This window comes from Temnothorax nylanderi, unplaced genomic scaffold (genome assembly GCF_030848795.1).
Source record: "Temnothorax nylanderi isolate EJ_2023f unplaced genomic scaffold, tnyl_v1.0 TNYL_tig0170_pilon, whole genome shotgun sequence".
In the NCBI taxonomy this organism is placed as follows: domain Eukaryota; kingdom Metazoa; phylum Arthropoda; class Insecta; order Hymenoptera; family Formicidae; genus Temnothorax; species Temnothorax nylanderi.
In genome coordinates this window covers 216,763-244,716 of record NW_027249232.1, presented here as the reverse complement: position 1 = coordinate 244,716, position 27,954 = coordinate 216,763, and the positions used below count along the sequence as shown (strand labels likewise).

The 27,954-nt window shown below is 34.5% G+C and overlaps 2 protein-coding genes across 9 annotated transcripts; one reads left to right on the top strand and one right to left on the bottom strand.

Annotated features, from left to right (window-relative positions):
• The first annotated feature begins 120 nt into the window (after nucleotides 1-120).
• LOC139777971 (uncharacterized) lies at nucleotides 121-27,432 on the top strand. Of its 8 annotated transcripts, XR_011719452.1 has the most exons (13): nucleotides 149-348; nucleotides 10,196-10,353; nucleotides 11,032-11,124; nucleotides 11,210-11,639; nucleotides 11,748-11,926; nucleotides 12,132-12,297; nucleotides 12,561-12,773; nucleotides 24,370-24,531; nucleotides 24,677-25,005; nucleotides 25,193-25,992; nucleotides 26,072-26,142; nucleotides 26,241-26,454; nucleotides 26,752-27,432. XR_011719452.1 is itself a non-coding variant. In XM_071715693.1 (8 exons), exons 2-8 carry the CDS (start codon nucleotides 10,315-10,317, stop codon nucleotides 13,265-13,267), a joined length of 1,554 nt encoding a protein of 517 aa, XP_071571794.1. In that variant the 5' UTR covers nucleotides 123-348; nucleotides 10,196-10,314; the 3' UTR covers nucleotides 13,268-15,872. The 8 variants fall into 8 exon arrangements, 6 of the variants coding, with proteins under 6 accessions (XP_071571793.1, XP_071571794.1, XP_071571795.1 ...); XR_011719451.1 differs by having other exon boundaries at nucleotides 25,193-26,142; XM_071715693.1 differs by lacking the exons at nucleotides 24,370-24,531; nucleotides 24,677-25,005; nucleotides 25,193-25,992; ... (1 more) ...; nucleotides 26,241-26,454; nucleotides 26,752-27,432 and having other exon boundaries at nucleotides 123-348; nucleotides 11,210-11,311; nucleotides 11,372-11,639; nucleotides 12,561-15,872.
• LOC139777973 (cytochrome P450 9e2-like) lies at nucleotides 739-5,285 on the bottom strand. Its single transcript, XM_071715698.1, has one exon. The coding sequence runs from the start codon at nucleotides 5,211-5,213 to the stop codon at nucleotides 3,678-3,680; it is 1,536 nt and encodes a 511-aa protein (XP_071571799.1). The 5' UTR covers nucleotides 5,214-5,285; the 3' UTR covers nucleotides 739-3,677.
• Nucleotides 27,433-27,954: the final 522 nt, after the last annotated feature.

Sequence of the window (27,954 nt, the reverse complement as noted above, 5' to 3'; positions counted from 1 at the left end):
GACGAATAGTTCGGGACGAACTATAATGTCAGGACGGCCGAGCTGTAAGCGGCAGATTGTAACGGTCAATAGGAGGGCTGAGTTATCGATGCGGTGATATAGGGATTCGACGATTTGAGAAGTGACGTAGCATATTTGGCACTAGCAGCGAGGCGCTAGTAGCGATGAAAAGAGGGACAGGATTTGCGAAGAGTCGAAGTGGGCAGTCGCGATGAGGCCAACGCGAGAATAAGTTGTATTATAGAAAGCCTATGAGAAAGGCATGTATAAGTAGAAGTGAATATGTATTGAGACTAAGTATTTGTGCGTATATATTGAGACTGTGTAGTTGTTGAAGACTGAGTATTTGTGAGTATATATTGAGACTGTGAAATTGTTGAAGCGACATATCGGCGAATATCGCCGGAGGCCCTGTAATTGATATTTGAATATATATTGCTATCCTGACAATAAAGCTGTTTTATATCAAAAACCTTACAAATTTTTTAATTTACATTTGAATCTAAATATCTTTGAAAATGGAATTATTCTTACACAGAACAAAAACCTCTAATAGATGATTTGAATACTATCCATTAGATTTCTATATAACTTTCTATAAACGTCTGCTAGACATTTATGTATAATTCCACGTTTCATACTTCTATTCGACGTATTCATAGATATCTTTTAGACGTTATATATAAATTAACCATAGATGTGTCATGGAGATTCGATGGATAAATAATAGACGTTAACTTAACGTTTTATAGATTCTTTATTGAGATATGCGCCTTATTAATAAAGATTAAAAAATTAGACAATTATTTATAAGTTGTTGCATGCATATATTAAGATATATACAGTGTCAATACTTGTCATGCGTAACAAAGCAGCTTCACCCCACTCCCCAGTAACGCTAGAGCGTGAGCGTCGGTCATTCCGTGGCAGTGCTTTGTGGCGGCTAACTAAATTATTTTGTTAGAATAACAAATCATTTTATTGGCCCTGTAACAACACAAAAATTTTGATATATCTACAAAATTTTTGCTTCTTCAAGAAATAATTTTTCAGGTTGTTGAGACAATTCCTTTTCTTGTTAGTTCAAGTTACTTTCATTTTTAGTTTATATTTTCTTGTAATTTGTTATAAATATAAGCATTGGACGTTATCTATATTATTATATTTTTTGAGAAAATATAATAAAATCATTAACAGTTGGTGCAATACACGCACTATGTGCGTATTATATGCGCATTTATCGGGGTCTCAGTGACGCATATGCAGTTACGCGAGAACTCGTGTCAGCCGTGCGCGTTGTCACGATCTTAAATTAGTAATGACCGTGAACTGTTGGTCAGCAGTTGGTTAGGTTGAGAAATATTATAAACGCCGTTCCGTCAATTTGAATATCCGGATTACATGTATTATGCTATACGTTTCATGTTTTTCGTTTGAATCTTCTAATTAGCTTCGGGCGACTGCGGCCGAATACAAGCGACGTATTACACTTTTGTAAAAAAAAGAAAAGTAATGTACCAAGAGGATCAATAAATATTGAATTTACGCACAAGGATCTGCGTCCGACCCTTACTGCCCTGACTTCACATATTTAAAAAAAAAAAGATTTTCTGCGTATGATGTAAAATTAGTATTTTATCGTAAGAAATTACTGATAATATAAATTGCAATGTTATCAGTATATCACGTACATATACATATATGTATACGCTGACGGGTGTATGTACAATATAGAGGAAGTGCAAGTGTTGTGGAATATTCTAAGCCTTTCTTAAGAACACTTGAAAACTATTAAAGATAACTGAACTCAGTTTTTACTGACAATGAGTTGTAATGTCAAATTTTGTTCTAACGTGTTCCTAAAAATTTTTGTTTATCTATAGTATAAGTTTAAGGATGTTCTGATTATACAATCCCTGCCAAAAGTTAGCTTTCAATAAAAATTACTAAAATGAAGACTTTGCATGTGCGTCAAATTTTGCATGTACTCAAAATTTTTTATATGTTAGAAAGGATTACCGTTAACAGTTTGAGTATGGTTTTTTGACATTTAAATAATTAGTATTGTCTAAACAATTAAAAAATAAAAAAATTTTAGCAAAAAGTTTTGAAACTTAAAATACAATGTCAATGATGTATGTTTTACATATAAAAAAAGTTTTAGAAACATCTCACTGTTTTTATTTATATTTACCGCAAAAATGTTGGTTCTCCATACGGGATAATGTTGATTTCATCAATTTTAAACTTAAATAATTCTTAAATCGTTTAGTAAATCACTTACAGAGTATTTTTAATTTAATTTAAAAGAAACATCTCAAAATTTCAGCCATTTTTGAATATATTTGAAATACCTCCAATACATCCTTAAAATCGTTATAACTCAGCAACCGTTTAGATGGATTCGTTTCAACTTTTTCAGGAAGACTAAAAGAACAATCTCACTTATCGACCTCACTGTTTTGAAGATATAGCCAGAACATCCTTAATGTTATATCAATTTTCTCGAAGATAAATTTTGGAAGGATAATGTGGAATAATATCGTCTTATGATATGACGTCTTTAAGACGTCCCGATTTAGGATATCGTATTCACTAGCATTCTCGGTAAAAAAGAAAATTCTTATGAGACTGATGGTATTTAAAAAGTTACTATTTGATACAGTGATTAACCTCCTCCGTTTGACATTTCAGGGAATTCGTACGTATTATACACACAAACACACACACACACACGCGCGCGCGCGCGCGAGCATGCACACGGCCATTAAAAAAAAATGCGATTTTTCGACATTTTAGAACATTCTGAACACGTTGACATTGTAAACTAAAAAAAAAATTTTTTTTACAAAAACGAATTAAGCTTTCTCTATGAGGAAGCAAAATGAGTAAACTTATTTACTCATTTTTATTTATGTAATAATTGCAAATAAAAATATTATTTATAAATTGTTGCGTGTATAGTATTGACCCCAAAAGTCGAAAATAATTTTTAAAATGTCTTCTACAATTAGCAAATTATTATTTTCTCTATACAATTAATTATTGTTTGTTAAAAAAATATGTTAGATATGTCAAAATTTGTCAGATCAACAATAGTGCTGTGTTAAACCAATTAATAAACTTCAGCAAAATAATTCAGTACAATGAACAATTACGTTTTGTTCATTTATTTAAAAATGTCTTTATTTTTATATACTATTTTGCCAATAAAACAAAATAAACAAAATAATTGGTCAACAACATTGTTTTGTCGATATTGCAAACCAATTTTTTGTGGTAAAAAGCAATAAAATGTGACAAATGTTTGCGCGATACAAATATTCACTCTTATTATAAGGAATTAACGGTACCGTCCCTATTCACATGCTGTATTACAAGTGGAAGTTACATAAGTCATAAAAACAAGTGGAAGTTATATAAGTCATAAAAAACGATGATCTTGATCACGTCGAGTATACTCGTCTAAACAAGTGCACATGCTTATCAATTTTTTTCATTTCTTTTTAGCATCATTAATCATTCGATTTGTGCATTGGATGATAATACATCGTAAATAACTCTTATTGTACACTTTAATTATCTTTAAAAGCGTTGAAAAGTTTGAAAGTTAAAAATGCGATAATATTTTTACGAATACAACTATATCGTAAAATTATGTATTTCGCACAAGATCTTCACGGTTCTCTCTTCTCCAAGCCAATCCAGAATCCGCCAACAGGTTGCAGTGTAAACTCTTTTTTAGTATATACAACTGGTTCGACGGTTTTTTCTACTGTCTTGAAGGTAAACTTTTGCAAAAGATGAGCTATCAGAATCTTAGTCTCCATAAGAGCAAATCGATTGCCGATACACTTTCTAGGCCCGTGACCGAATGGCAGATAAGTGTATGGTACAATGTTGTCCTTGTTCTCCTCGCTGAATCTTTCGGGATCGAACTTATCCGGGTTTGGAAAATATGCTGCATCGCGATGTAAAGCATAAACGGGAAACATCAATACGTTGTCAGGTTTGACGATCACATTTTTGCAGCCTGGTTGCGACGGAGGTAGTTCGTATTCCTTAGTGCAAAGTCTATCGATGAAGATAACCGGTGGATACTTTCTGAGAGTCTCGGAAATCACCATGTCCATGTAAGACATCTTCGATAGCGACTCGTAAGAAATCTCACCGTTTCCTTCGGCAAGATGCTGCTGTATCTCCTCGCGCAGGCGATCCTGAATATCTTGATTAACCGCCAGTTCGTGAGCAGCAAAGCACATCAGAGTCGAGGAGGTATCAAAACCAGCGAAGAAAAAGATAAAAGCTTGCGAAACGATATCATCCAATGTCATTTTGGACGCACTGGCACTGTCCTTGTGCCGAGCCTGCATTAGCAAATGAATCATATCCGGTCTGACGATATCTTGTGTTTCGCGCGCGTTAATGGTTTCCCCTACAATCTTCCGGAAAAACTTGGACGTAGCCGACGGGAAAAAAGTTAGACCTATTAATTTAGCAAACCATGGACACGCACGTAAAAATATGATCTTAATAGTTACTAGTAGCCCGGAAGAAAATTTGGTAGCCTCAATTCCTCTTATATAGAATTCATTGTCTCGATCTTTCATAGAATTCACACTTATGCCAAAGGCTGCCGTAGCAATTACGTCATTGGTGTATCTTCTAAAGACCGCCTTCGTTTCGATCGTGTGACAGAGCTCCGGATGGTCGACCAAATAATTGACGAAGTCGTGAGAACATTTCGATATCAAATCGAACATGAACTTCATTTTGCTGGCGGTGAAAGAGGGGCTCAACGTATTCCTCATTTCTTTCCAACGATTTCCGCGTAAGGAGAAGATGTTCTTGCCAAACAGCGGTTCCACTTTTTCGTCAATGAAGGTGCGATGATCCGGGAAATGTTCAAAATCTTTCACCATGATGTCTTTAATCAGCTCGGGGTCGCGCAAAATTATGGCAGGCGTAAAAAAATCCACCCCTCCAAAATATTTAGCGTTTGGGAAGTAACGGTATACATATTCGCAATAATCGGCGAATGTGATGTAGCCCAAAAACACTTTCCAAACTGTTATAAAAGACGATAGCGAATTTGGCAGGTAAGGTACGCCCTTATTCTTCCAGTAAAAATACGCGTGATGCAGCACAGAGACAATTTTCAGAACGCCAATGACGACCAGAGTAATCAGTAATAGCACAAAGGTCGAAGCCATTGTGATGCGATGAGATAACGGACTAACGGGATACTTCGTCGGACGCGGCGTAGAACGTTGTAAGTGCGTACGTAATAGCGCTTCTGAGTAATACGTGAAGAAACCAAGATAGAAGGGGGGGGGAAACGCTTCTCGGACTCGTATCATATTGAGATTTGCGATAATACATGACGTATCACTTGTCAGTAATTACACAAAAAAGCTGTGCAATTTAAATTCGCACAACGACATTCTTTAATATCATGACTTCTATCAAAGTCAATCATTAATAATTCCATTTAAAAAAATCTATCTCATATTTCCATAAAAACTAGATTTCAATACAAAAGTTTTTGATGATTAAATAATTGACATTAATTCATCATACGCTTGTTACGCTTATTACATATATACATATCCCAGGTAGCAGAGTGACGTCTTAATAACGTCTTAATGACGTCTCTAGACGTCAATTAGACGTCATTAAGACGTCTTTAGACGTTATTCTGCTACCTGGGATATATTTATATATATATATAATATTAATGTATATTATATGTATATAATGGATTTAACATCCGAGATAGAACTCCGGTAAAAAATAAGTATATTATTATTACAAAATATATCCATGTAATATGTTTTTTTTCTGTTGTATAATCTCTGTGTGTATATACATAAAAAATAATAAGTAAAAAAAAATAAAAAGTAATAAAAATGATATTTTTCGCATTGCTTTTTTATTAAAAGTGAAGTTTGAGAATATGAAAAAAATTGCTTAATGCCTATTTCTAATAATCTAATTTTCTAATTAATATATAAATGTGATAAACGTATATATATGTATATACAAATTATGATTATATATAATTATATACAGAATATTATATAACCAAACTTATACAAACATATTTTATGTATAATTATTTTATTTATGTATATTTTTACATAAAGAACTTTTTTACCGAAATTGATTAATAAACATTAATAGCAGCAAAAAATGTAAAATAACATATCTTATTTTAATAATATTTAAAAAATATATACTTAATATCTTAATGGTGCTCACAGAGAAAAGTATAAAATCCTTAATCAATATTGATCCTAAAAATAAATAATACTACCATAAAATATTTTATTAATACAAAATTGGCATTTGCATCTCTAGAGATTAACTCCAATCCGTGACGGATGTTGGCCGGGAGAACAAGAGAGGTAAACCTGAATGTCATCGGCAAATAACATATGAAATGCATGTAGTAATACCCTTCCTATATCATTGATAAATAGAGAGAATAAAAGTGGCCCGAGCACAGAGCCCTGAGGAACGCCCGATGACGTATACAACCACTCTGAGAAGTTTCCCGCATCATCAACCACAGATTGACAACGACCAACCAAGTAAGAAAAAATCCACATGAGAACAGCATCGGAAAAGCCGATCTCCTTTAACTTGATAAGTAGCTTGAGATGTGGAACAGTATCAAACGCCTTACTAAAATCAAAGAGGATCATAATTACAATAAGACCCCCATCAATCGCCTCTTTAATGTCGTCACAAACCCGCAGAAGCGCTGTCTGTGTGTTGTGACATGGTCGGTATGCAGACTGTCTGGGGTTTATGAGGTCATACTCGACTAAGTATTCTGTAATCTGTGAGGCCACAATTCGCTCAAGCAGTTTAGACAGCTCTGGTAAATTAGCTATAGGTCTTGTATCAGACGGGGATACCGGAATACGGATCTTCGAATGAGGGCGGATCAGCGCACGCTTCCACTGAGGCGGAAAAGAGGAAGTTTCCAATGAGCAATTGAACAAAGCAGTGAGATGCGCCGAGATTATAGGCCAAGCAATACGCAGGATATAGAGCGGTATACCATCCGAGCCAGATGCATAAGAGTGGAGCGGCTCTGTTGAGATAAGTTTAAGGACCGTGGCAGGTGTTACAGCAGAGAACTCAAACTGTGGCCTTAGGGATGATCGAGACACCAAAGCAGCCGCAGAAATAAAGTCAGTAAGCAGGCAAGGTGGCTGAGCATTGGAAACTGAAACGTAGAATGCATTCAGTTGACTGGGTGCAAAAAAATGTAGAGGAGAGACTGGGGTTGATTTGACAAGTCCAATCCGCGCCAGTTCTCTCCAAAGTTTAGCAGGGTCAGTGATATTTTTGAGAGAGCTAAGCTGAAATTCAGATTTAGTCTGCTTAATATCCGTGTTGAGTTGGTTTCGGAAAAGTCTGTATGTAGCATAGTCCAACACACTGCCAGAACGCCTCGCCTGCCTATATAACCGGTTGCGCGTACAAATCCGAGCTCTAAGCTCATCGGTGAGCCATCGCACTGGGGGTCTCTTGATTTTAAATGCACGCTTAGGGGCAAGCACATCAAGCGCATGAAGTAGAGCATCTGACAGTTTCGTACAGAGCCCATCAGTTTCACTCACGCCTGCATTGTCATCCGGTCTCACGCCCTCTCCTCCCGAGAGAGAGAGAGGGAGAGAGAGAGGGAGAGAGAGAGAGAGGGAGAGGGAGAGGGAGAGGGAAAGGGAGAGAGGGAGAGAGAGAGGGAGAGAGAGAGGGAGAGAGAGAGGGAGAGAGAGAGAGAGAGAGAGAGAGAGAGAGAGAGAGAGAGAGAGAGAGAGAGAGAGAGAGAGAGAGAGGGAGAGAGAGAGGGAGAGAGAGAGGGAGAGAGAGAGGGAGAGAGAGAGGGAGAGAGAGAGGGAGAGAGAGAGAGAGGGAGAGAGAGAGAGAGAGAGAGAGAGAGAGAGAGAGAGAGAGAGAGAGAGAGAGAGAGAGAGAGAGAGAGAGAGAGAGAGGGAGGGAGGAGAGAGGAGGGAGAGAGGAGGGAGGAGAGGAGGAGAGAGAGGGGAGAGAGAGAGAGAGAGAGAGAGAGAGAGAGAGAGAGAGAGAGAGAGAGAGAGAGAGAGAGAGAGAGAGAGAGAGAGAGAGAGAGAGAGAGAGAGAGAGAGAGAGAGAGAGAGAGAGAGAGAGAGAGAGAGAGAGAGAGAGAGAGAGAGAGAGAGAGAGAGAGAGAGAGAGAGAGAGAGAGACTATTTGTGTGTCTTATTACATATGTTCTCCGGGGCGAAGCCCGGGTAATCAGCTAGTAAATGATAATTTTATGTTATTCAGATTTTGGATTATTATACAGGATATTACCTAAATAAGTACACAAACTTGAAGGGAATATATTCCTTGGCTTATTTTAAGAAGAAAAAGTCCTATAAACATGTGCTCTAAACTGCTTCGTTTTCTTCTTAAAATAAGTCAAGGAATATCCCCTTCAAGTTTATGTACTTACTTAGGAAACACCCTGTATGTATATGATTGCAAGGACTATCTTTAACCCTTTGTAACTCATCAATATTGAAATGTCGACTTGTCGAAACGAATTTCATTTTAGAAAATGCGCCGTTCGAATGAACAGAATCAACTCTGAACGCCATCTATATTTTTGGCCGCGTACTGTATTGTTGCGTTGGTATATGACAACTATTTTAAATTGATTTACAACAGATAAATTCATGATTTAGAATTTTGATGGACACTTTGCCGGTTTGTAACAGTATTGTTACCAGGAGTTACAAAAGGGTTAAATCATTTGAGATAGTTAGTTCGTGACAATACAATTAAAAATTTTATACTTTAAATCAACGTGAAAACATCGGATTTTATTTACGATTACAGGCTGAAAACTTCTGGATAGTTCTGTCCCTCAGACACAGAACAAAATATTATTCTTTTATTTTTCTCCTCCATGCAGTCGCTTCTTTACTCTAGGAAAAATTTGGGGCCCACGAATATTAGTAATCAAATTATTTGGATATCGTAACCCTAATTTTACGTATTTGAATTAGAAATAACACCGCGTAACTAAAAATCGTAATTATAGCTATTCTATTTCAAAGATTTTTAACTTATACTAGTCAATTCTCTCAATTAGTTCTGTCGATATTCAGTTACGCAAAGATAATTTTTACTTGAGGGGCACTAACCAAAATCTTAAGGTGCTTAACTGTGGGTCACAGATTAAACATACCTATTTCTGAATTATATGCGTAATCTGTAACCACGATTACGGAATCCGTAACCGTGGTTTCAGCTTAAGCATACCTATTTCTGAATTATCAATTCCTGAATCGTGAATCCCAAAGTCGGAGGAGGTAAGAAACGGCTCGTCTCCTGCTCGCGTGTCTCTCCTCGAAGAAAGCCCCGCGTGTGCGTGACGCGTCGCTGGCGCGCATACCACGTAGGTACGTCCGTAGCGTTTGTTTATGTTCACGACCGAGCGGCCGTGAATCGAAACGATCGATTGAGAGAATTGAACGAACGAAAGAGAGAGGTGAGTCGTGACGCGCGGTTGAATTTTTAAAATTTTAAAATTATTAATATTATATTTTTTTCTTATGAATTGCGATTCACGGGCTAACTATCTTAAAGCGCTTACAAATGTATCTTTATGTGAAAATTTTTGACAAGGTTTTAATCCATGTAAGAATGTCTTTGTATGCAAAATAACAAAGAGTTTGAAATTTAGTGGAGTATGGAAGAAGCTGGGACTGCGTTGAAACTCGCATGATACATTTGTAAATTATTTTTAAGTAAATATTATATGGAAAACTGCCCATTGTTGAAAGTCTTAGGGTAGAATTTTTGGAAAATTAAATACTATATCTCTTTTAGAAATATACATATTGCACAGGATCGCATGTCAGCACTTCCGAAAAATTTCAAGTTTCTCCGACCATACTCTCTAAAGTCTCTAACTACTCTTCGCAATGTTTTTATAAAAGCTTCTGATTTTTTTTATTTAATAATTGTGCCGAGCAATTTTTTTCAAAATAACACCAGAGGCTTATTTCTAGGAATTGCTGATGTCTTTACCACTCACAAATTTTCAAAAACAAAAATCCTCTACATGGATAAAAAAGAATTTCTACTTTAAAAAAAGCACAATCTTACACATATCCGCAGCACTAATATTTTTATTTTATTTTATATTTAGAGGAAACTATTGATGCTCGCACTCTAAGAGGCTTAAATGAAAACGAAGTAATTCAACTCATTCCAAATATTGGGATGAGAAGTAGATTTCGAAATTTACTCGAGTTATAGAAGGCAGATATGAACAGTGCTGATTTGCCCGCAGATCCAAATGCATCTGTTAGTAGCTTCTTTATTTATATACTCATTTACTAATATGCACGTAAAGCTTTGGGTAGGAATGGTGTAACCTCGTTACCTAGTCAAAATGATGATTTATACTATTATTTATAATTTTATTGGTAATATTTATAATTTTATTGGTAAACACGTGGTGAATTCATCATTGTCAAAAGAAGAATTACAAAAACGTAAGAATCGATGCTCGCGACATCGACACAAATATGAGGGACCAAATACACCAGAAGATTTAATATTTTATTTTGTTATCATCTTTTTTTTACATATTACATATAATAAATATAATCTTTTTAAAGGTTTTTGGGATCCGGAGTTTCCGGATGAGACATTATCATACACTTACTGACAAAATCTGATTCTCAAGGCTTTATTGCGACTCGTGGTACATAACTCATTCATTTTGACATCATAATCTTCATCAATTTAATGTCACTTTGACATCATTTTGACTAGGTTATTTTCACCGGGTAGTAGATTTTTATTTCAAGTCGTGGAAACATATTCCCTACTCATTGACAGTTACTCATTAATACAGTTCATAAAATTTGTTGATTTGAATCAATAACACTATGTTTGATGTTTTCCTATCTGGCTCTTTTTTTTTAATTTCTATTCATTGTAACGTTTCAATTAATCTTTCCCTGCGTTTTCCCATAGCTTAGTAACCTCCTCGAGGAGGCAGAAAGGAACGAGCCCTCGGTCTCAGGGGTACAAAGAAAAAGCGTATCTGAAGAATTTCCTCCCGGCATTGTAAGTATCTGATTTAAGCGATGCTGTTGTAATCCATTCGGCAAGCATATCCTCCTGGTTTTTAATGTAATTTCTCTCTTTCCAGTGTCGCGATTATCTTCTAAAAACCCAATTAGGGAGATCGCTTTTGGCGAAAGCTAAGGAGCAAGAGATTGTTGAGGAGGACAGAAAAAATGCCAGCGTTTTGGTAATCGATGCCATTCTAGAAGAAGAGCCTTCAAGACTTATTCAATCCGCCGTGTTCCAGCGCCTGGCCAACGAGCTGTGCGAGATATTCCCAGGAACGTCTCCTGCGGCTTTCTTCCTAACGTTTTTGCCGAAGACGCCCTTTCAACAGCAGAGAAACTTATCAGGGCCTCTCTATAAACCCTATGTAAAGAAAAGAGATAAGTTTCGAAAGAGTGGCGTGCTGTCGCCTTCAGCAAGATCGGCGTCTAGCCGGTCTTCCAGCAAATCAACACCCACGTCAGTGAGGGGTTCTTTGAAGAGAGCAGAGGCTCCGGACCCTACATCATGTGAGTATACATAACTTATGACATCAGTCCTGCTAGGCTAGAGGTACTACTTAATTAACTTGGAATTGTCCTAATTGTTTAGACTTGTAATTCTCGCATCGTTTTCAGACACAGAAGAGACCAGGACAGCCCTAAACTTTTTAGAAAACAACGTCCACCCCTGGAAACCGGTGGAGGATTTTTGGCGAGCCACGGAAAAAGAGCGAAAGGGTATTCTTGCCGATAAGGGAATATTCAACTATTTCTTGAAGTTTCCAGCTCTGCGAATTCAGGAAGGATACAGACTGGTAAGTATTTGTTGTACAGACATTAATATTGCGGTAGAAGCACGGTAGAATTTTGTTGACTTAAGACAGCATTTAGTAAACACAAGCATAATATATCACTGAACTCCAATCTTATGGAAATTGGACTTTACATGATGTGAACATAGTGCTTGTGTTTGTTAAACGAAGTTAACACAATAGTTTAAAAATTTTTTTCTTTTTACAGCTCTTAGACGATTTCACGAGAGAATTTCCCGGAAAGGAGAACAATCTCTTCGCCAATATTGCCCTGGCAAAAGAGAAAATAATAAAATTGGCCAAACTCAAGTTAGTGAAACTTTCTGATAGAAAGCTGAAGGAAAGCTACGAGCTCGTTCTGGAAAGTGCAAAAGGTGAGTCACATGATTCTTGATGTGCTCAATTAAGAGGCATTTTTACCACCCTGAATCAACCTTGATTTTTTGGAATATTAATAATTTTTAAAACGATACCTTTCCATATTTTTTCTAATGCTTGTTGGTTATACTTTGCCTTAAAATCCATTTTTACTTTGTGTTTTTTAACATTTTGTGCAGTTCTCACTTCAGCCATATTTCTGCTACTACACTACTACTTCGAAACTTGCGTTACTTATTTTGTTTGTGTTTCTTTTCAGGGGAGGACCCGAAAATTTGGAATGATGCACTTATCCTCCTGCTGCCCCTCATTACCCCGCCGCCCGGGAACATAGGCGGGAAGAGCGACGCTAAGAAGACGCCAATGAAGCCGACAAACGTTGAGATCAGGGATCACTTCGTAACACTGATACACAACGACGCGCACATCCAGGAAGTAGTGACCCTAAGGAAGGAGGCTCTCCAATCAGCAGGTGAAACATTTCAGCCGTGTGTGTTTGCCACGGGGGAATGGAAAGTAATTAACTCTGCATGGGTTGTCGTCGATGAAACGTTCTACAAATTTAATTCACTGATTGAGGCAATCGACGTAGCCTTTAAGATAATTTACGCTCTGCAAGCAGAGTTTCCCTTGAAAGCCAAGTCTGTTTGGAAGGTATTGTCATTAGCTTTCTACGACATTGGAGACAGGAAAAGGGTAACAGCAGATATTTCTCAACTCCTGACAGATTTGGGTGTTAGTAATAAGGAGCCAGCAGCTGGACCGTCATCTTCAATCTCTGCCTCAGCTGTCATTACTCAAAGTCAGCAGTCCCTTTCCGACACACTATCCCGCCCATCATCATCGAACAACCAATCGTTTCCTTTCGAAACAGAACCCCTTTTTCAAGCTTCCTCGCTGAAGGTAACTGAATCTTTGCCAGACGAATTTCTATTGGACCCAGACGCCCATCTCACTCAATTATAATAAGATAAGAGCAGATTATATAACAAGTTATAATAAGATAAGTTATAATAAGAGTTATAATAAATGCTTTTAAAAATGTTTGTTTGCTTTTCGTGCAAAAAAAATTACTCTGATTGCTTAAAGCTTATTAACCACATCCGAAAGTTTTGTCCCTCCGACAGAGGTTATTATTGTGGTCAGGCAAAATGTTTGCGGCACTACGGCACCCTTCGCAGTCTCAGAAAGCATTTACAGAAAGCTCATAAAGTGAATACCGAGAGAAGTGATCCCGATACCACTAGTTTTCCAGATTTAAGTGTCGATATTGTCGATAACGATTTACATTTACCTTCCTCTTCACCTTCCTCTCCACAAGAAAGTGTTGTTCTGGCCTTTGATTTTCTTCAAACTCAAATATCCCTGTTCTTGTCCTCTCTTTATGGAAATGTGTTAATACCCAGGAATGTGGTCCAGCTAGTTGTAGACGAACTGCATAATATATTGTCGATTGATCTCGAGGAGGCAATTTTCATGAAGTTGAAAGAACTGTTGCCTCCAGACATTTACCCCCGGTTGGCAAGCCTTGTTAAACCATCGGACCTTCTTATCTCCGATTCCTTGCAAAGTTTTGCGTCGGATTTTTGGCGCCTCTGTTACTACCAACAAGTAGGGACTCTTGTCCAAACCACTGAAGTCACCATTGGCGAAAGGCTGGAGGGAAAGCGAACGATTTTCGGATTTTCAACAGTCCCTATTAAGTGCACAATGCAGGTTAGAAGTCGAGGGGTTTAACATTTTCGAAAATGTGTCCACTGATATTTTGCATAATTGGTGTATGGGAGTTTGCCAATATGCTATGAATTTTATACTTTTCTCCCTTATTAAAACCTACAAACTTATACCTTTGCCTTTGCTGAGAACCAAGTTAAATGCATTTGATTACGGTTGTGATAGCATCTCAAAGCCATCTGCCACCATCTCCATTGAGGGTCAGCAAGTTAAATATAAGACGTCTGCTTCTCAAATGTTGACATTAGTGCGATATTTCGGATCGTATGTGCCTGACGATCACCCTGTATGGAATTTTTTCTTGTTGCTCAGGCGGATCAATGACAGGTTGGTAAATCGTAGGGTTTACTCTGACTCATGTGAAACGTTGGCTTATGATATTGAAGAAATTAACCGGCAATATCTGAAGCTCTCCAATCACACATTGAAGCCTAAGTTCCATTTCATGATTCACTACCCCCGAATGATGAAAAAGTTTGGTCCTCTCGCGAACTTGTCGACATTCAGGTTTGAAGCAAGGCACAGATTGACGAAGATGGCAGCGCATACTGTTGCTGGCAGGGTAAATATTTGCAAAACTATAGCATTAAAAAATCAATTGATGCTAAACGAGGTTTTTCTGAAGCAAAAAAAGTTTAACAGATTTGTATGAGGTAAAACAAAAACTGTCTCTGATGAGGAAATTTCAGCTCTTCGCGGTATATGGGATACTACTCTGGGATACTACTATGGGATACTACTCTGCCTGCAGAAAACAATCTTATTGCTGTGTCTTGGGTAAAAATTGACGGGATTTTTTTCAAACCTTCCTACAATGTAACTGTTGAATTATCAGAGGAGAATGACTATTTACCGAAGTTTGCTGAAATTGAAAATATTTATGTTATGGACAATCAAGTGTATTTTATTTGCCACTTGTTCAAGACATTGACATTCAATGAGCATTACTATGCTTATGAAGTGTTAAGAACTGACGAAAAAAATGTTTTATCCTATCAGGATCTTGTTGCTCCTTTGCCTAATACATTAACAATATTACCCTCGCCACTGCAATTGTATGTAACTTTAAGATATCCTTTGGATTAGACTTTGATACTACAAATGCTTGGAAGCGTTCTTCCTCTCTTTTTCTCTTCTTTGAAAAGAAAGAGAAAAAGAATGCTTCAAAACATTTGTAACGCCAAAAAAACCGCAACCTTTGTTGACAGAGGCAGGGAAAGGAAGGGGAAAGGAAAGACAGTAGTGGGAGCCAAAAGCTAAGGAGGGAACAAATTCAGAACCGAGAGATATCCCTCAGGAAGAGACTCTGTGTCATTTTGTTTGTTTAACCAAGATGACTGTCGTTTTATATGTATCATTTCTGACGTAAGTCTCTTCCTGAGTGACGGCTCAATGTCCAAAACTTCCACCCCCTCCCAGTCAAACTCGTGGTCAGTCTGTATCCTGTGAGTCAAAATAACCGAAGGGGAACCAGAGTTTCTGTTAATATCCATTTTATGTTCTTTAACTCTGGTTTTTAGTTGCCTTTTGGTCTGCCCCACGTAAGATACTTCGCAATCTTTGCATGAGATTTTGTAAACGACATTGCTGTGAGAAAGCTTGTCCAGATCCATGGTTTATAACACGCCGTAACCAATTTTTTAATTTAATTACAGCCATGCGTACTACAATCCTTCGAACGTCGTTTTTTGCGGTTTATATATTTTTTAAATTTAACATTTGCGAGCGCTTATTTTTATTATGTAATTGCGTAAAGTAGACACTGAGGATGGTTCGATGTGAACCGAAACGTCTGTAATTTTTGTAACTATATTCAATATATTAACACTTACACCTAGTTACGGCTCGATGCTTCTTACCATTGAATTGATTTTTAATCTTGCGAGCCTTTTGGATTATAAATTATACAAGTTCGATTCTCAATCAGGAATTATTCCTCTTTTTGGGTTACATTGGAAACAACTCACGGTTACAGACTACCTACATTTGATTAAGCTTAGGACTGATTTTTAGTTAAGGAAACCGAAAAATGGAAAGAGTAAACTAGAATTACAGTTATTTGTAACTCAAATCTCTGCTAACTGTACTCGACATCTTTACCTAAATATTCTTAAAATGAGTTTAGCCGTAACTCAAATTTTTGCTTACATTACCTGATTCTTCAGTTAGGTATTTTAGATAGTAGGTAAGTTTCAACTCAAATTTCTTATAAGACTAGTCGGTATCTTCATTTACGTATTCCTCAAATGAGGTTACTGGATGCGCTCATCGTCGTTGTCTAACTGAGATGTGAAATTACTGCAACAGCAATGTTCGATGTTTAAAAAGGGACTCGAGATGTCTTCTCATAACCAACACTCACACTTACTTAAGTCTATTTTTAGGTTTTTTAACCGATACTATTCCTCTGACGTCATCATTTTGATGACGTATTTCTAGTCTAAATACGAGGTTACGTAAAATTAGAGTTACGAGCAATCCAAATAATTTAATTACTAATCCTGGGCCCCAAAGTGGGCGGCTTAACCGTCTTTATTTTTCCTAGAGTATAGTAAGCCTATCTTCCTTGAGAGTCCCGAATCCTCGTAAACTTCTCTTAGCTTGTCCCAAGCCTCTTTAGCGCTTACTGTGTCTTGAACATGCACGTAGATGGACGAATCAACGGAGAGTATTATTTTCGCTCTCGTACGCCTGACTTTTGCTTCATCGGCAACCGCACCTGTGACGCATCCCCATAAGTCCTCGTGTTCGAGATATGTCTTCATGGCGAATGCGCACGTACTGTAATTCTCTCTGCCGAGCAACTTTTCTATCGGTGGCAATCCGATACTCGCGTTCGATTGTGCCATGATACAGCCTTCCTTTTTGTTAGGTTAACTCGTTCTTTATGAACAGCGTATCGCTCGATTCTTCTTATTAATAAGAAATCCGCACTTTTATCAATGTCCGGGCGTTATTCTGGGCGTCTAGGCGTTAGTCTGGGCCCATAACCTGTTGTTCGGGGCGGATTAATCGACACACAATTATTATGAAACGCAAAAGATAACCTTTTATCACAGTATATACAGTAGCGCAACTCTCCTGATTTCTTGTTGTCCAAAATGGAGTGCGCATGCGCGAAATAAGTAAGCGCCCACTAACACCATCTGAACGTCGTTCTCTGAACTTCTTTCTCAATTGCTCTTCCTTTCTCCGTTCTGCTCCGCTCCCTCTTAGAATTTAAATGGTCAGTTCAGTAAATGCCTATCTGTATTGGAACAGAAATTTGGAGGGAATTAGCTCAATTAGTCACTAAATGCTATTGAGAGCTGTTAGAAGTGTTTGACAGACTCTGAACACGTTTATGTGATTAAAGTGAAAAGAGTTTACAAAGTAAAGACAGTGAAAGATCGAAGTGAAGAAAAGTGAAGAAAGTGATAAAAGTGAAATAAGTGATAAAAGTGATAAAAGTGATAAAAGCGAAGGAAACATAAAAGAAAAATTCTTTTCTAAGGGAATAGTTAACCTATATAAATATTATATAAGTTTTCAATTCTCTTGGAAGCACTTTGATCTTAGCTTTGTTTCAGGTGTTGCTGCATAATAATTAAAAATGAATGCGATAAGAAAGCCAAGCTGTGCAGTACCAGAGTGCGTTAAAAAGTTTATTGATGTGCAACATTTTTTTAAATTTCCAAAGGAACGAGACAGGTATAACACATTGCTTTATATAATATTATTATTTTTTATATAAATTATATTTTTAATTGTAATGTGTGCATTACTTTGTCATTGGTAAAATGGTACAACATTTACAGATGGCTGCAATGGGTACGAGCATGTGGAAGGCTGGATCTAGAACCTAAAGGTCCAGAATATGCCCACCAGAATTGTCGTTTGTGCCATTTGCATTTTGAAAACAAATGGTACAAAATTAATAAAGTTAGGGCTCGTCTTCACCCAAATGCTGTACCCACTATATTTTTTGGACCAGATTTTCAACAACAGTGAGTTTTTACTAACAAATAATTATTAATTTTACATATTTTAATTTAATTAAATTAGTTTTGTTTTATAAAAAAGTATAAAATTGAATAATACTGGTATAAGGTAGTAGTACATAAAAAATAATTTTTGTAACATTATATGATTAATAGCAACAATATCTAACAATATTTAAATTATTTTTTATGTATTACGCGAAAGTAACATATAAAAACATAAAATAATTAAAATCTTTTAGGGACAACACAGCACCCGAACAAACAACACAACAAAATAAGGAAAATGTGGTTAAAGAGAAAGTAGATAGGTATGCTAAATATAAATTTTCTATTTTTTATAATATCATATTTTATAGTAGATATTATGATACATATTTTTTGTTGCAGAAATACATGTGCTGAGGCAACTGTTGCAGAAATGCAAGTGCAAGAAGATAATAGGTAATTTATATTAATAAAGAACTTGTTTACATTTATTAACAATAATGGCTAAAAGAAAAAAAATTGTATATTTTCAGCAAAGCAGACAAAGCAGAAACTTCACAAACAATCGTCCCAATTATTGTCAGTGACGTAGAAATAACTCAACCGTAAGTTTTTCTTTACTAATTTACAGTTAAACATGTATTTTTATTTTCTTTATTTGTTACGTAATGAAAATTTTCTTATAAAATATAATTGTCAGGATATATGTAATTTATTTATTAACACATTATATTTCTTTTAACTTTAGATTTTATTTAATATTATTTTGCTGTTTTTGTCTCTTATAGCAAATTTATAGTTACATGATTACATATATCATATTTAAAAATAATCTTTGTGCTATGGATCTAACGTTTAGAATATATTATAGGAGCACATCCACTATCAAGAAGCCTGCAGTTAGGAATAAATCATCCGATGATAGTCCGAGAAAAAGGAAATTGCGAGAGAAGTTCCAAAAATTAAAGGCGCAAAATAAAGTAATGCGTGAAACAATCCGACGGCTTCGTATGAAAAAGAAGAAGGAAGCTACAAAAGTTGAAGAAGAAAACGAATTCGACCAACTGAAGAAACTAGGCCGTAAGTTATTACCGGAAAAATTTAATAGAATATTAGCGGCACAAGTCGACGCACAATTAAAATGTAAACGTGGCAGAAGATATGATCCCGAATTTAAGAAATTTGCTTTGTCATTATTTTTTTTAAGTCCACGAACTTACCGGGAATTGAAAGATTCAATTGCATTGCCTTCTGTACGTTCTCTACAATTATTTACACAAAAATGGAATATTGAGCCTGGTATAAATGATAAAATTTTTGAAGCACTTAAATTGAAATTAAATACGTTGCCTTTCATGGAACGTCATTGCATAATATGTGCAGACGAAATGAGCTTAAAAGCTCATTTATTTTATAATGTATCACGAGATGAAATAATTGGTTTCGAAGACATTGGTGATAAAAAATCATCTAAACCTGCAAGAAGCGCTTTAGTTATTATGGCACGTAGTATTGCAGGTAATTGGAAGGTGCCCATTGTTTTTTGTTTTGTAGAGACTACATGCCATATGAACTTTTTAAAAAATCTGATATTTGATACAATAATTAAATTAAGAACTACAGGTGCTATGGTGCATGCATTGGTTACGGACATGGGTTCTAATTTTATACAACTGTCCCGTGATTTAGGAATATCTACACAAAATTCAACTTTTTCAGTTAACGGAGAAAATTTAGTTTACATTTTTGACACTCCACATTTAATAAAAGCAACCCGAAATAATTTGTTAAACCATAATTTTGAATTTAATAATAAAGTAGCTTCGTGGGATCATATTAAACAGTTTTATATGCAAGACGTCAAACAATGGATAAGAGCAGCTCCTAAATTATCAAAGATACATATGGACCCAAATAACTTTATGAGAATGAAAGTTAAATATGCCGTACAAATACTTAGTAACCACGTATGTGCAGGAATGTGTACACAGATGTCTGTCGGTCTTCTTCCGACTGAAGTCATTGGAACTATAGATTTAATTGATCATTTTGATAAATTGTTCGATATGTTAAATTCGTTCGCCGTAAATAATCCTAAACAACATGGAAAAGTTTTTACCGGAAGTGAAAAACAAATGCAGTTTTTGCAAGAAACGTCAGATCTTATAAAAAGTATTAAAGTAGTTAATAATAATAATAATGGTAAATATGTAAAAGTTAAATGCTTTGAATGCTGGCAGATAACAATTAATAGCATCATTCAGCTTTGGGAAACATTAAAAAATCATAATTTTCCATATCTCCGAACACGTAGATTGAATCAAGATTGTGTCGAAAATTTTTTTGGTTCCGTTCGGCAACAAGGCGGTAATTGTCTTAATCCGACACCTATACAATTTAAGCGCGCCTTTAAAAAACTTTTTAGTACAACATTTTTAAAACATTCGGATACGCAAAATTGTGCTTCTGATTATGATGAAATGTTAAATCTTATTGGAACGTTAGATAATACCAAAGAGTCCACTGTGTCGGAATTTACTGCTTCATCATCGGCGCATAACATTTTAAATATTCCGACTCATGAATATCGTTCAATGGATCTGCCAGAAGAAAACGCATTTAAATATGTTTGCGGATTTTTAATTAAAAGATGTACAGCAATACATTCTTGTGATATATGTACAAAATATATGAATGATAATATGGCTGTCTTAGATGATACAACATTATATTGTTCTTTTCGAGCCTATGAAAACGAAGAAGGAAGTTTGTTTGGGAAGTTAAACATACCAAGTAATGACTTTTGTTATTATATTCATAAATTAGAAGAAGTATTTGTAAAAAATTTTGAGAAGAATTGTTTTCATAAAAATATTGGCAATTATTTATTCCAATTAACACAAAATATAACTTTTGAACCGCCATGTCCAAATTTCCCTACTTCATTTTTGATAAAATTGTATCTTCGTATGCGTATATATTACACATTATCGCTGCATAATAAATCATGCAAACGGGTTACCACAAAAAATAGGAAACTTTTAAACGTTTCACATTTATAAATTTTATTTGTAATTCTTACACTTTTTCTTATCTACGCAGTCTTCTTTCTTATAATGTTTAATTGTCATGTTGAGTTATGTTTTACGGGCATATTTTAATTATTGAGGCTACTGTTTCATTGATTCTTATTCTTATAATGAATTGTGATGTATTCTTTGCTTTAATTTCTTAATCTACTTCTTAATTTGATTTCTTACTTACCCAATATTGTGTGTTCATTTATTGCATGTTTTGTTTGCTTGCAAATAACATTATATATAATTTTGCGTGTTTCTTTATTGCATTTTGTTTATTTTCAAATTATATATATTGTTTAACTTATATTTATAATAATGTATTGATTGTATTGTTGCGTTTTACATTTTACTTTTAATTAATGGCAACATGTATATGCAATTTTTTCAGTTGCGTTAATACTAATTATGTTTTGATATTATGCGTTCATATTGTGCGATGACATTATGCGTTACTATATATGTATTAATATGCATTAATAGACTTTTATACATTACGTTACTTAAATTTAATATTGTGTATGTTACATAAATTCATGTATTTGTGTGTGTTAAATATATATATATGTATGTATGTACGTATGTATGTATGTGCGATAGTGCATGTGTATTTGTAAAGGCATGAATACTGTTAGTGATACATTTAACTAATTAATTTTTTTCTTTTTTTTTAAGTTCTTACATGCCTCAAGGATGAATATACGAATGAAAAACTTGGAGAAGAAGTGGAGCTTGTTAATATTACATTTTATAGATTCCTTGTTTATATTTTAAGTATTTTCTGTTCTACATTATTGTACAGTAATTGTAGCTTGCACTTTTATTGCCCTTTTCTTTTTTTGGGTTGTATCGAGGTGGATCGAGTAGCTGAGATACAGATCAATGAAAGAATTGTACAATAAAGTGTATTTAATGTATTTTTTTGTTCTTTTTCCCTGGTCTGTGTTGAGGTGGATCGAGTAGCTGAAGCATGGAGCAGTGAATGAATTAAAAGAAAAAAAGACTACAATTTAGTAATACATATAATATGTAATTTCTTATGTATTGTAATAAAAATACAATTTTATTTTACATAAAAAATGTAGTTTCTTTATTATATTTATTAATGAAACATGTACTTTTTTTAAATATATTGCAGTTATATTTATTACAGGTATATTTTTCTTTGTATAGGTATACGCATAAAATTATTTTAAAATGTAATAATAACATATCGTCGTATTAAAATTAAAAGTTCATTTATCGCATTTTAAATTAAGCATGAATATATATCTCATTTTTATTTTGGATGCATAATTAAATTATTTATTTGATTTAATGTAATACAACTATTTTATATTAAATATTTTATAATTATAATTGTTTTCTTATAAGTATAATGTATAAAATATTATATTTTGCTTTTCGGTTGTTCAATATATGTTATATAACATTATATTTTCTAATAATTTTATACCTCATTACATTTATATTATTCAATCACATTTATATAATTTTATTTTTTCTCATTTTTGTATTTTTTTCTTATTTTTAATACATAATAAATATTTATCTTTATTATTTTCATTATATTCAGATTTATTTCATGTAAAGCGGGGAGCACACACTTCTGCACAACGCATTATGCGTAAGCATAAGAAAATTGATTGATCCATATACATGTGCATAAGGAAATAGACCAATCAATTTTCTTATGCTTATGCATTATGCAAAGGTCTGTGTTTCCCGCTTAAAAGCGGAGTGAGAGCGGAGAAAGGAAGAGCAATTGAGAAAGAAGTTCAGAGAACGACGTTCAGATGGTGTTAGTGGGCGCTTACTTATTTCGCGCATGCGCACTCCATTTTGGACAACACTAACATCAAAGGCGCCGACAGAGAGTTGCGCTACTGTATATACTGTGCTTTTATTATGATAATATGCAGAGAGCGGTACAGAACAGAATGGGCGGGAAAGTATATAGTAGAACAGCAAAGTCGGACAGAAAGACCAATGCAAGAGTGCAACTTTAAGAAGTGAAAAGACAGCCAATAGGAAGGCTTAAGGACGTTCTCTTGTGATAGTCCCTCTCAAAAGTTCCGCGCGCCGGGCGAGAAAGACTGCTGTACGCAGTGCCTCTCTGGAGAGGGGAACTTTTTGCTATGGTTGTACGCGCACACATAGCGACGTATCTGTATACGCGACACTAGCTTACGTCGGAGAGAGCATGCGCAGTGTTGCCGTCGCCGCCGCCGTCGTGTTGACTCGCGTCATATGCGAGCGAGAATGGCGTACTTTACACAGTTATTTTTCGAAAACGAGTACCGCATGCCTTAATGTTCGAAGTTGTATAATTTTTCTTATATATTAATGCATCATATATTAGTTTTTAAAAAACATCCTAAGAAAACTTTTTTCACAATCAAACAAAATGTCCGTTTTGTAGAGACCACTCATATGGATCCTATGTTAAATATTGAAACTTTGAGGTCGAATATCTCAAAATTTAACCCCGCAACGAATGTTGCACTTTCAGCCACGTATAGAGGACCTTTAAATTGACGTATGGTGTAAATTTCAAGGACATTCTAAGAAAAGTGATTTTTGAGAGAACGTCCTTAAAGCCCTAGAATAGTTCGGATAGTCCCTATACAGTAAGGCGGCAAACTCAAACGGGGTGAATTCTAAATTCCAACAAACTGAAATTACAACACAATACTCAGAGCCACCGCACAAGCCTGTCGTATTGGTAACGTGGCGTAGCAGAACGTAACGTAGGTCAACGCACAAGAAACGTAAGCGGTTACGGCACTATACGTGAAAGAAAACGCGAGAGAATCGATCGCGATCCGAGGCACCTATTAAGTATAATGCATATAAAATATTTTGTATTAAAAATAGAACAGTTAACAATTAATAACAGTTAATAACAATTAATAACAATAACAATTTATAACAATTTTACTATACAGGGTGAATCATTGAAGGTGTTAGAGGTTATATTTCTGAAACTGAACAAGATATAAAATTCTTATTTTCCAGCGACTGTTTGATATCGAAAAGCGAACATTGTGTGACGAAATTAATTTTTTTTCATCCGTTTCGATACCAAACAGTTGCTAGAAAATAAGAATTTCATATATTTCGTTCAATTTCAGAAATATTAGCCTGTAACACCTTAAATGATTCACCCTGCATATAAATTTAATTTTACTAAACTATTGTAAGTAGTAATAATATAAATATCAAATAAGCTTGTATAAATTAGATTTATATATAATATATATATATATCATTTTTTTTATACATATAGGATAGGACAAAGCCGTAATTATACCGCGTGTATTCAGTCATTTATTGGACGAATTACGTTTGTTGGAAGCACAAGAATAACACAGTACGAGTTTGCTTTCTCGAGTTATATAATATAGAATTTGACTTGCTATATACCTAATGATGGTGTAACTAAAATAAGGTAATATTACTGCATTTTTGCTAAGAAATATGAAAGAGATTATATTAGAGTGATTATTTTAGGCTTTACTTATGAGGATGCTACAAGAAAAAGTTCAATCCTTACCGCCTTTATATATGTATATTGTGTTATTGTGCAATTTCAGATAAAATATGAAGAAACAGAAACAGTTACTCGCGTCTTTCTTACTATGTGTAACTGCAATTATTTTACATAAAACTAAGAAAAAAAACATAAGAGGTGGGTTAACAGGCGATGGCACGTTAGACCTATTAATAAAAATCGAGAACATCAAGGAGAGTATAATAATTTATTTCACGAACTGAAGAAGTCGAAAGATAGACGCATGTTTTTCGAGTACAGTAGAATGACATTTTCTCACTTTGACCAGTTGGTACAGTTAGTAAAGCCTCACCTCACCCAGAAGAGCCAGAGAGCTCTAGTGCCTCAAGAAAGACTAGTTATTGCTCTAAGGTAACTTGTAATATTGTATTTATTTATATTGGCGTGATTACACTTATATATGTAACAAAATTAAAAATTTTTGAAATTTAATTCTTACAGTACATTTAAAAATCATTTACTTATCAAATATTCATCATTCTACTATATTGTATTTCAATACTGTAAATGTATATACAATAATTGTATGGGTTTACAGATATCTTGTGACTGGGAACTGTATAAGTTCCATCGCATTCTCCTTCCGTGTAGGTCAGTCTACTGTAAGAAATATAATAAAAGAAATCTGCTATGTGCTTTCTAACGTTTTGAGCCCTTTGTATTTGACAGTCCCAACACAAGAAGAGTGGAAATTAATAGTTGATGGATTTTGGGACAGATGGCAAATGCCAAACTGTTTTGGAGCAATAGACGGGAAGCGTATTAGAATAAAGTGCCCACCAAATTCTGGCAGTTGCTACTTTAATTATAAAAAATATTTTAGTATAGTGTTATTGGCTATTTGTGATCATCTATATAGATTTCAATTAGTAGACATAGGAGCCTACGGTGATGGAAATAGCGATGGAATATTTGACGCTTCAATTATTGGTCAAAGTATAAAAAATGACCAGTTAAATTTGCCAAAAGATAATACCAAACTTCCTGGTACTGATATTAGCTTACCAGGATTTTTCATAGGAGATGCTGCTTTTCCATTAACAAGAAGAATGATGAAACCATACTCTACTTCTAATTTGACCATTCCACAAAGAATTTTTAACTACAGACACTCTAGAGCTAGACGCACAATTGAAACTGCCTTCGGCATTCTAGCAAATCGGTGGCAAATATTCCATAAATCTATTTGTATGCTGCCAAAAACAGCAGACAAAGTAACGTTGGCATCAGTATGTCTACACAACTATTTGATGTATGAAGAGCAAAAGGATGGTGCTAAAGCATATAGTCGAGAAATTGATGGAACCGATACATGTTGGTCCCCTGTAATGGTTGAAGGTGAGCAAGCAAATACACCAGCAGTCACTCAACGAGATATTTTATGTGATTAATTATTTCGTTTCTCCGGTTGGAGAAGTAAACTTCCAATATGACTATATAACTAGAGGTACTTACGGTGAATAAAATTCATCAGGATCAATATCAAAGGTATATTATCTTACATTAGTACATATCTTGGTTTATAACTACAACTAAAATTAAAATTACTATATATACAAACATTTATAATTAACAATTTTTTGCAGGTTTAGATTGATATTTTAATCCAAAATTAATCTCGGGTACAATAATTCCAGTAATTCTTGTGACAGTGATGTCTGAAACAAAGAAATGTAGAACAGTGATTATAATTAAATATATATGGAGTGCTATGGATATTTGAATATAAAGAAAAAAGAAGAATGAATTTTAATTTTACCAACCAATAATTCCATAAGTGCTACTTTAGATACAGACCAGGTAAATTAAAAATTGTAAATAAAAGAGAAAGAGAGAGCGAGAAAACGTAAACACAGAGATATCTTGGCAATGTATTATATTTATAACCTTCATATTTTCTTTATAGCTGTATGTAAAAGTACTGTAATAATCAGTCTTGATTTTAAAGAGAATCGTATTTGGCTGAATATAAAATATCATTTACAAATAAATTAATAAATAAGTAGTATTTTAGTTTTAATTTAGTTTTTAATAAAAGATAATGAAGATAATGTATTCAATTTTTGTAACAATAAATTTTTAATCGATTGTACGCAGGACTAACAACAAAGAAGACATCCTCAATGAACTTGATCAAAAATATCACTTGCCATTATCGAACGCGAATATTAATAACTTCTGGCATGTGGAGAATTTTACACCGAGAGTTATACACCGAAGAAATTACCAAATATTTATATTTTTTGTTTTTTTAAATACACAATTATGTTAATGCATAAGCTTTTATTGAAAAATATACTTTATATCACAGCTTTGTTATAAAGCTAAACTTAAAGAGTATATACTTTTATATTAAAAAAAATGTATATTTTACATACTTATTGTATAGTAAGAACTAAATTTGGAACATTTTTATAACAAAACAAAATTTTCGCACTCGTTTACATGTAGTATTTATGTAGTAGTATTTATCGTATAAACATTTATATATTTCTAATAAAAACTTAAAAACCGTCTTTGGTTACAATTGAACATAAAATAATTAAGAAAAAAAACTATACTTTTAGATAAAATAAAATTGTAACATACAACAAAACGAATTTAGTTTATAAGACGTTAATATCTGGAAAAAATGAAAAATCTGATTACATTAATTGCTCCAGTGGTGCTGTCAGAACATGAAATATTTTGTTTCGCCTTATATTGCGTTCCGGATCTTGCATTTTTTGTAAAGTGAGAACAATAAATTGTGCAAAAGCTTGGTCTGCAGATGTAGAACCAACGTCTTCAGTTTTTGAATTAGTCGTTAAGTGCTTAGCAATATTAATAGCTGCATCAGTTAAGCGAGAAACGTCGTTATTATCACAATTTTTTTTCGAAGTAGCACTCTTAAATATTTTGGATGGTGTTTTATCGCACCCAGGCAAATCATTTTCGATATCATCTTGGCTTGAAAGTTCTTTATAATTTCTTTTATTCTGTGTACTTTCTGCGTAATTTGTTTCTGGACATTCAACTGCATTCTAATTAGATGAAAAAGCAGACATTCTTCCATCATTTCCTCTCATGTTCGTTAAAGTTCTACAACAAATTAAAGAAAATTAAATCAATTAGAGAAATAGTATTAACTAGCTGGTTACCCGGGCTTCGCCCCGGAGGACATATGTAATAAGACACGCAAATAGATGATAGCATATATTTATATTTAACGCCAATAGATCAAAATCGGTCCAATACTTTTCGAGATATAAAAGCAAACATACATACACACCTATTTATTTCGAGTATCATGCGTAAGTG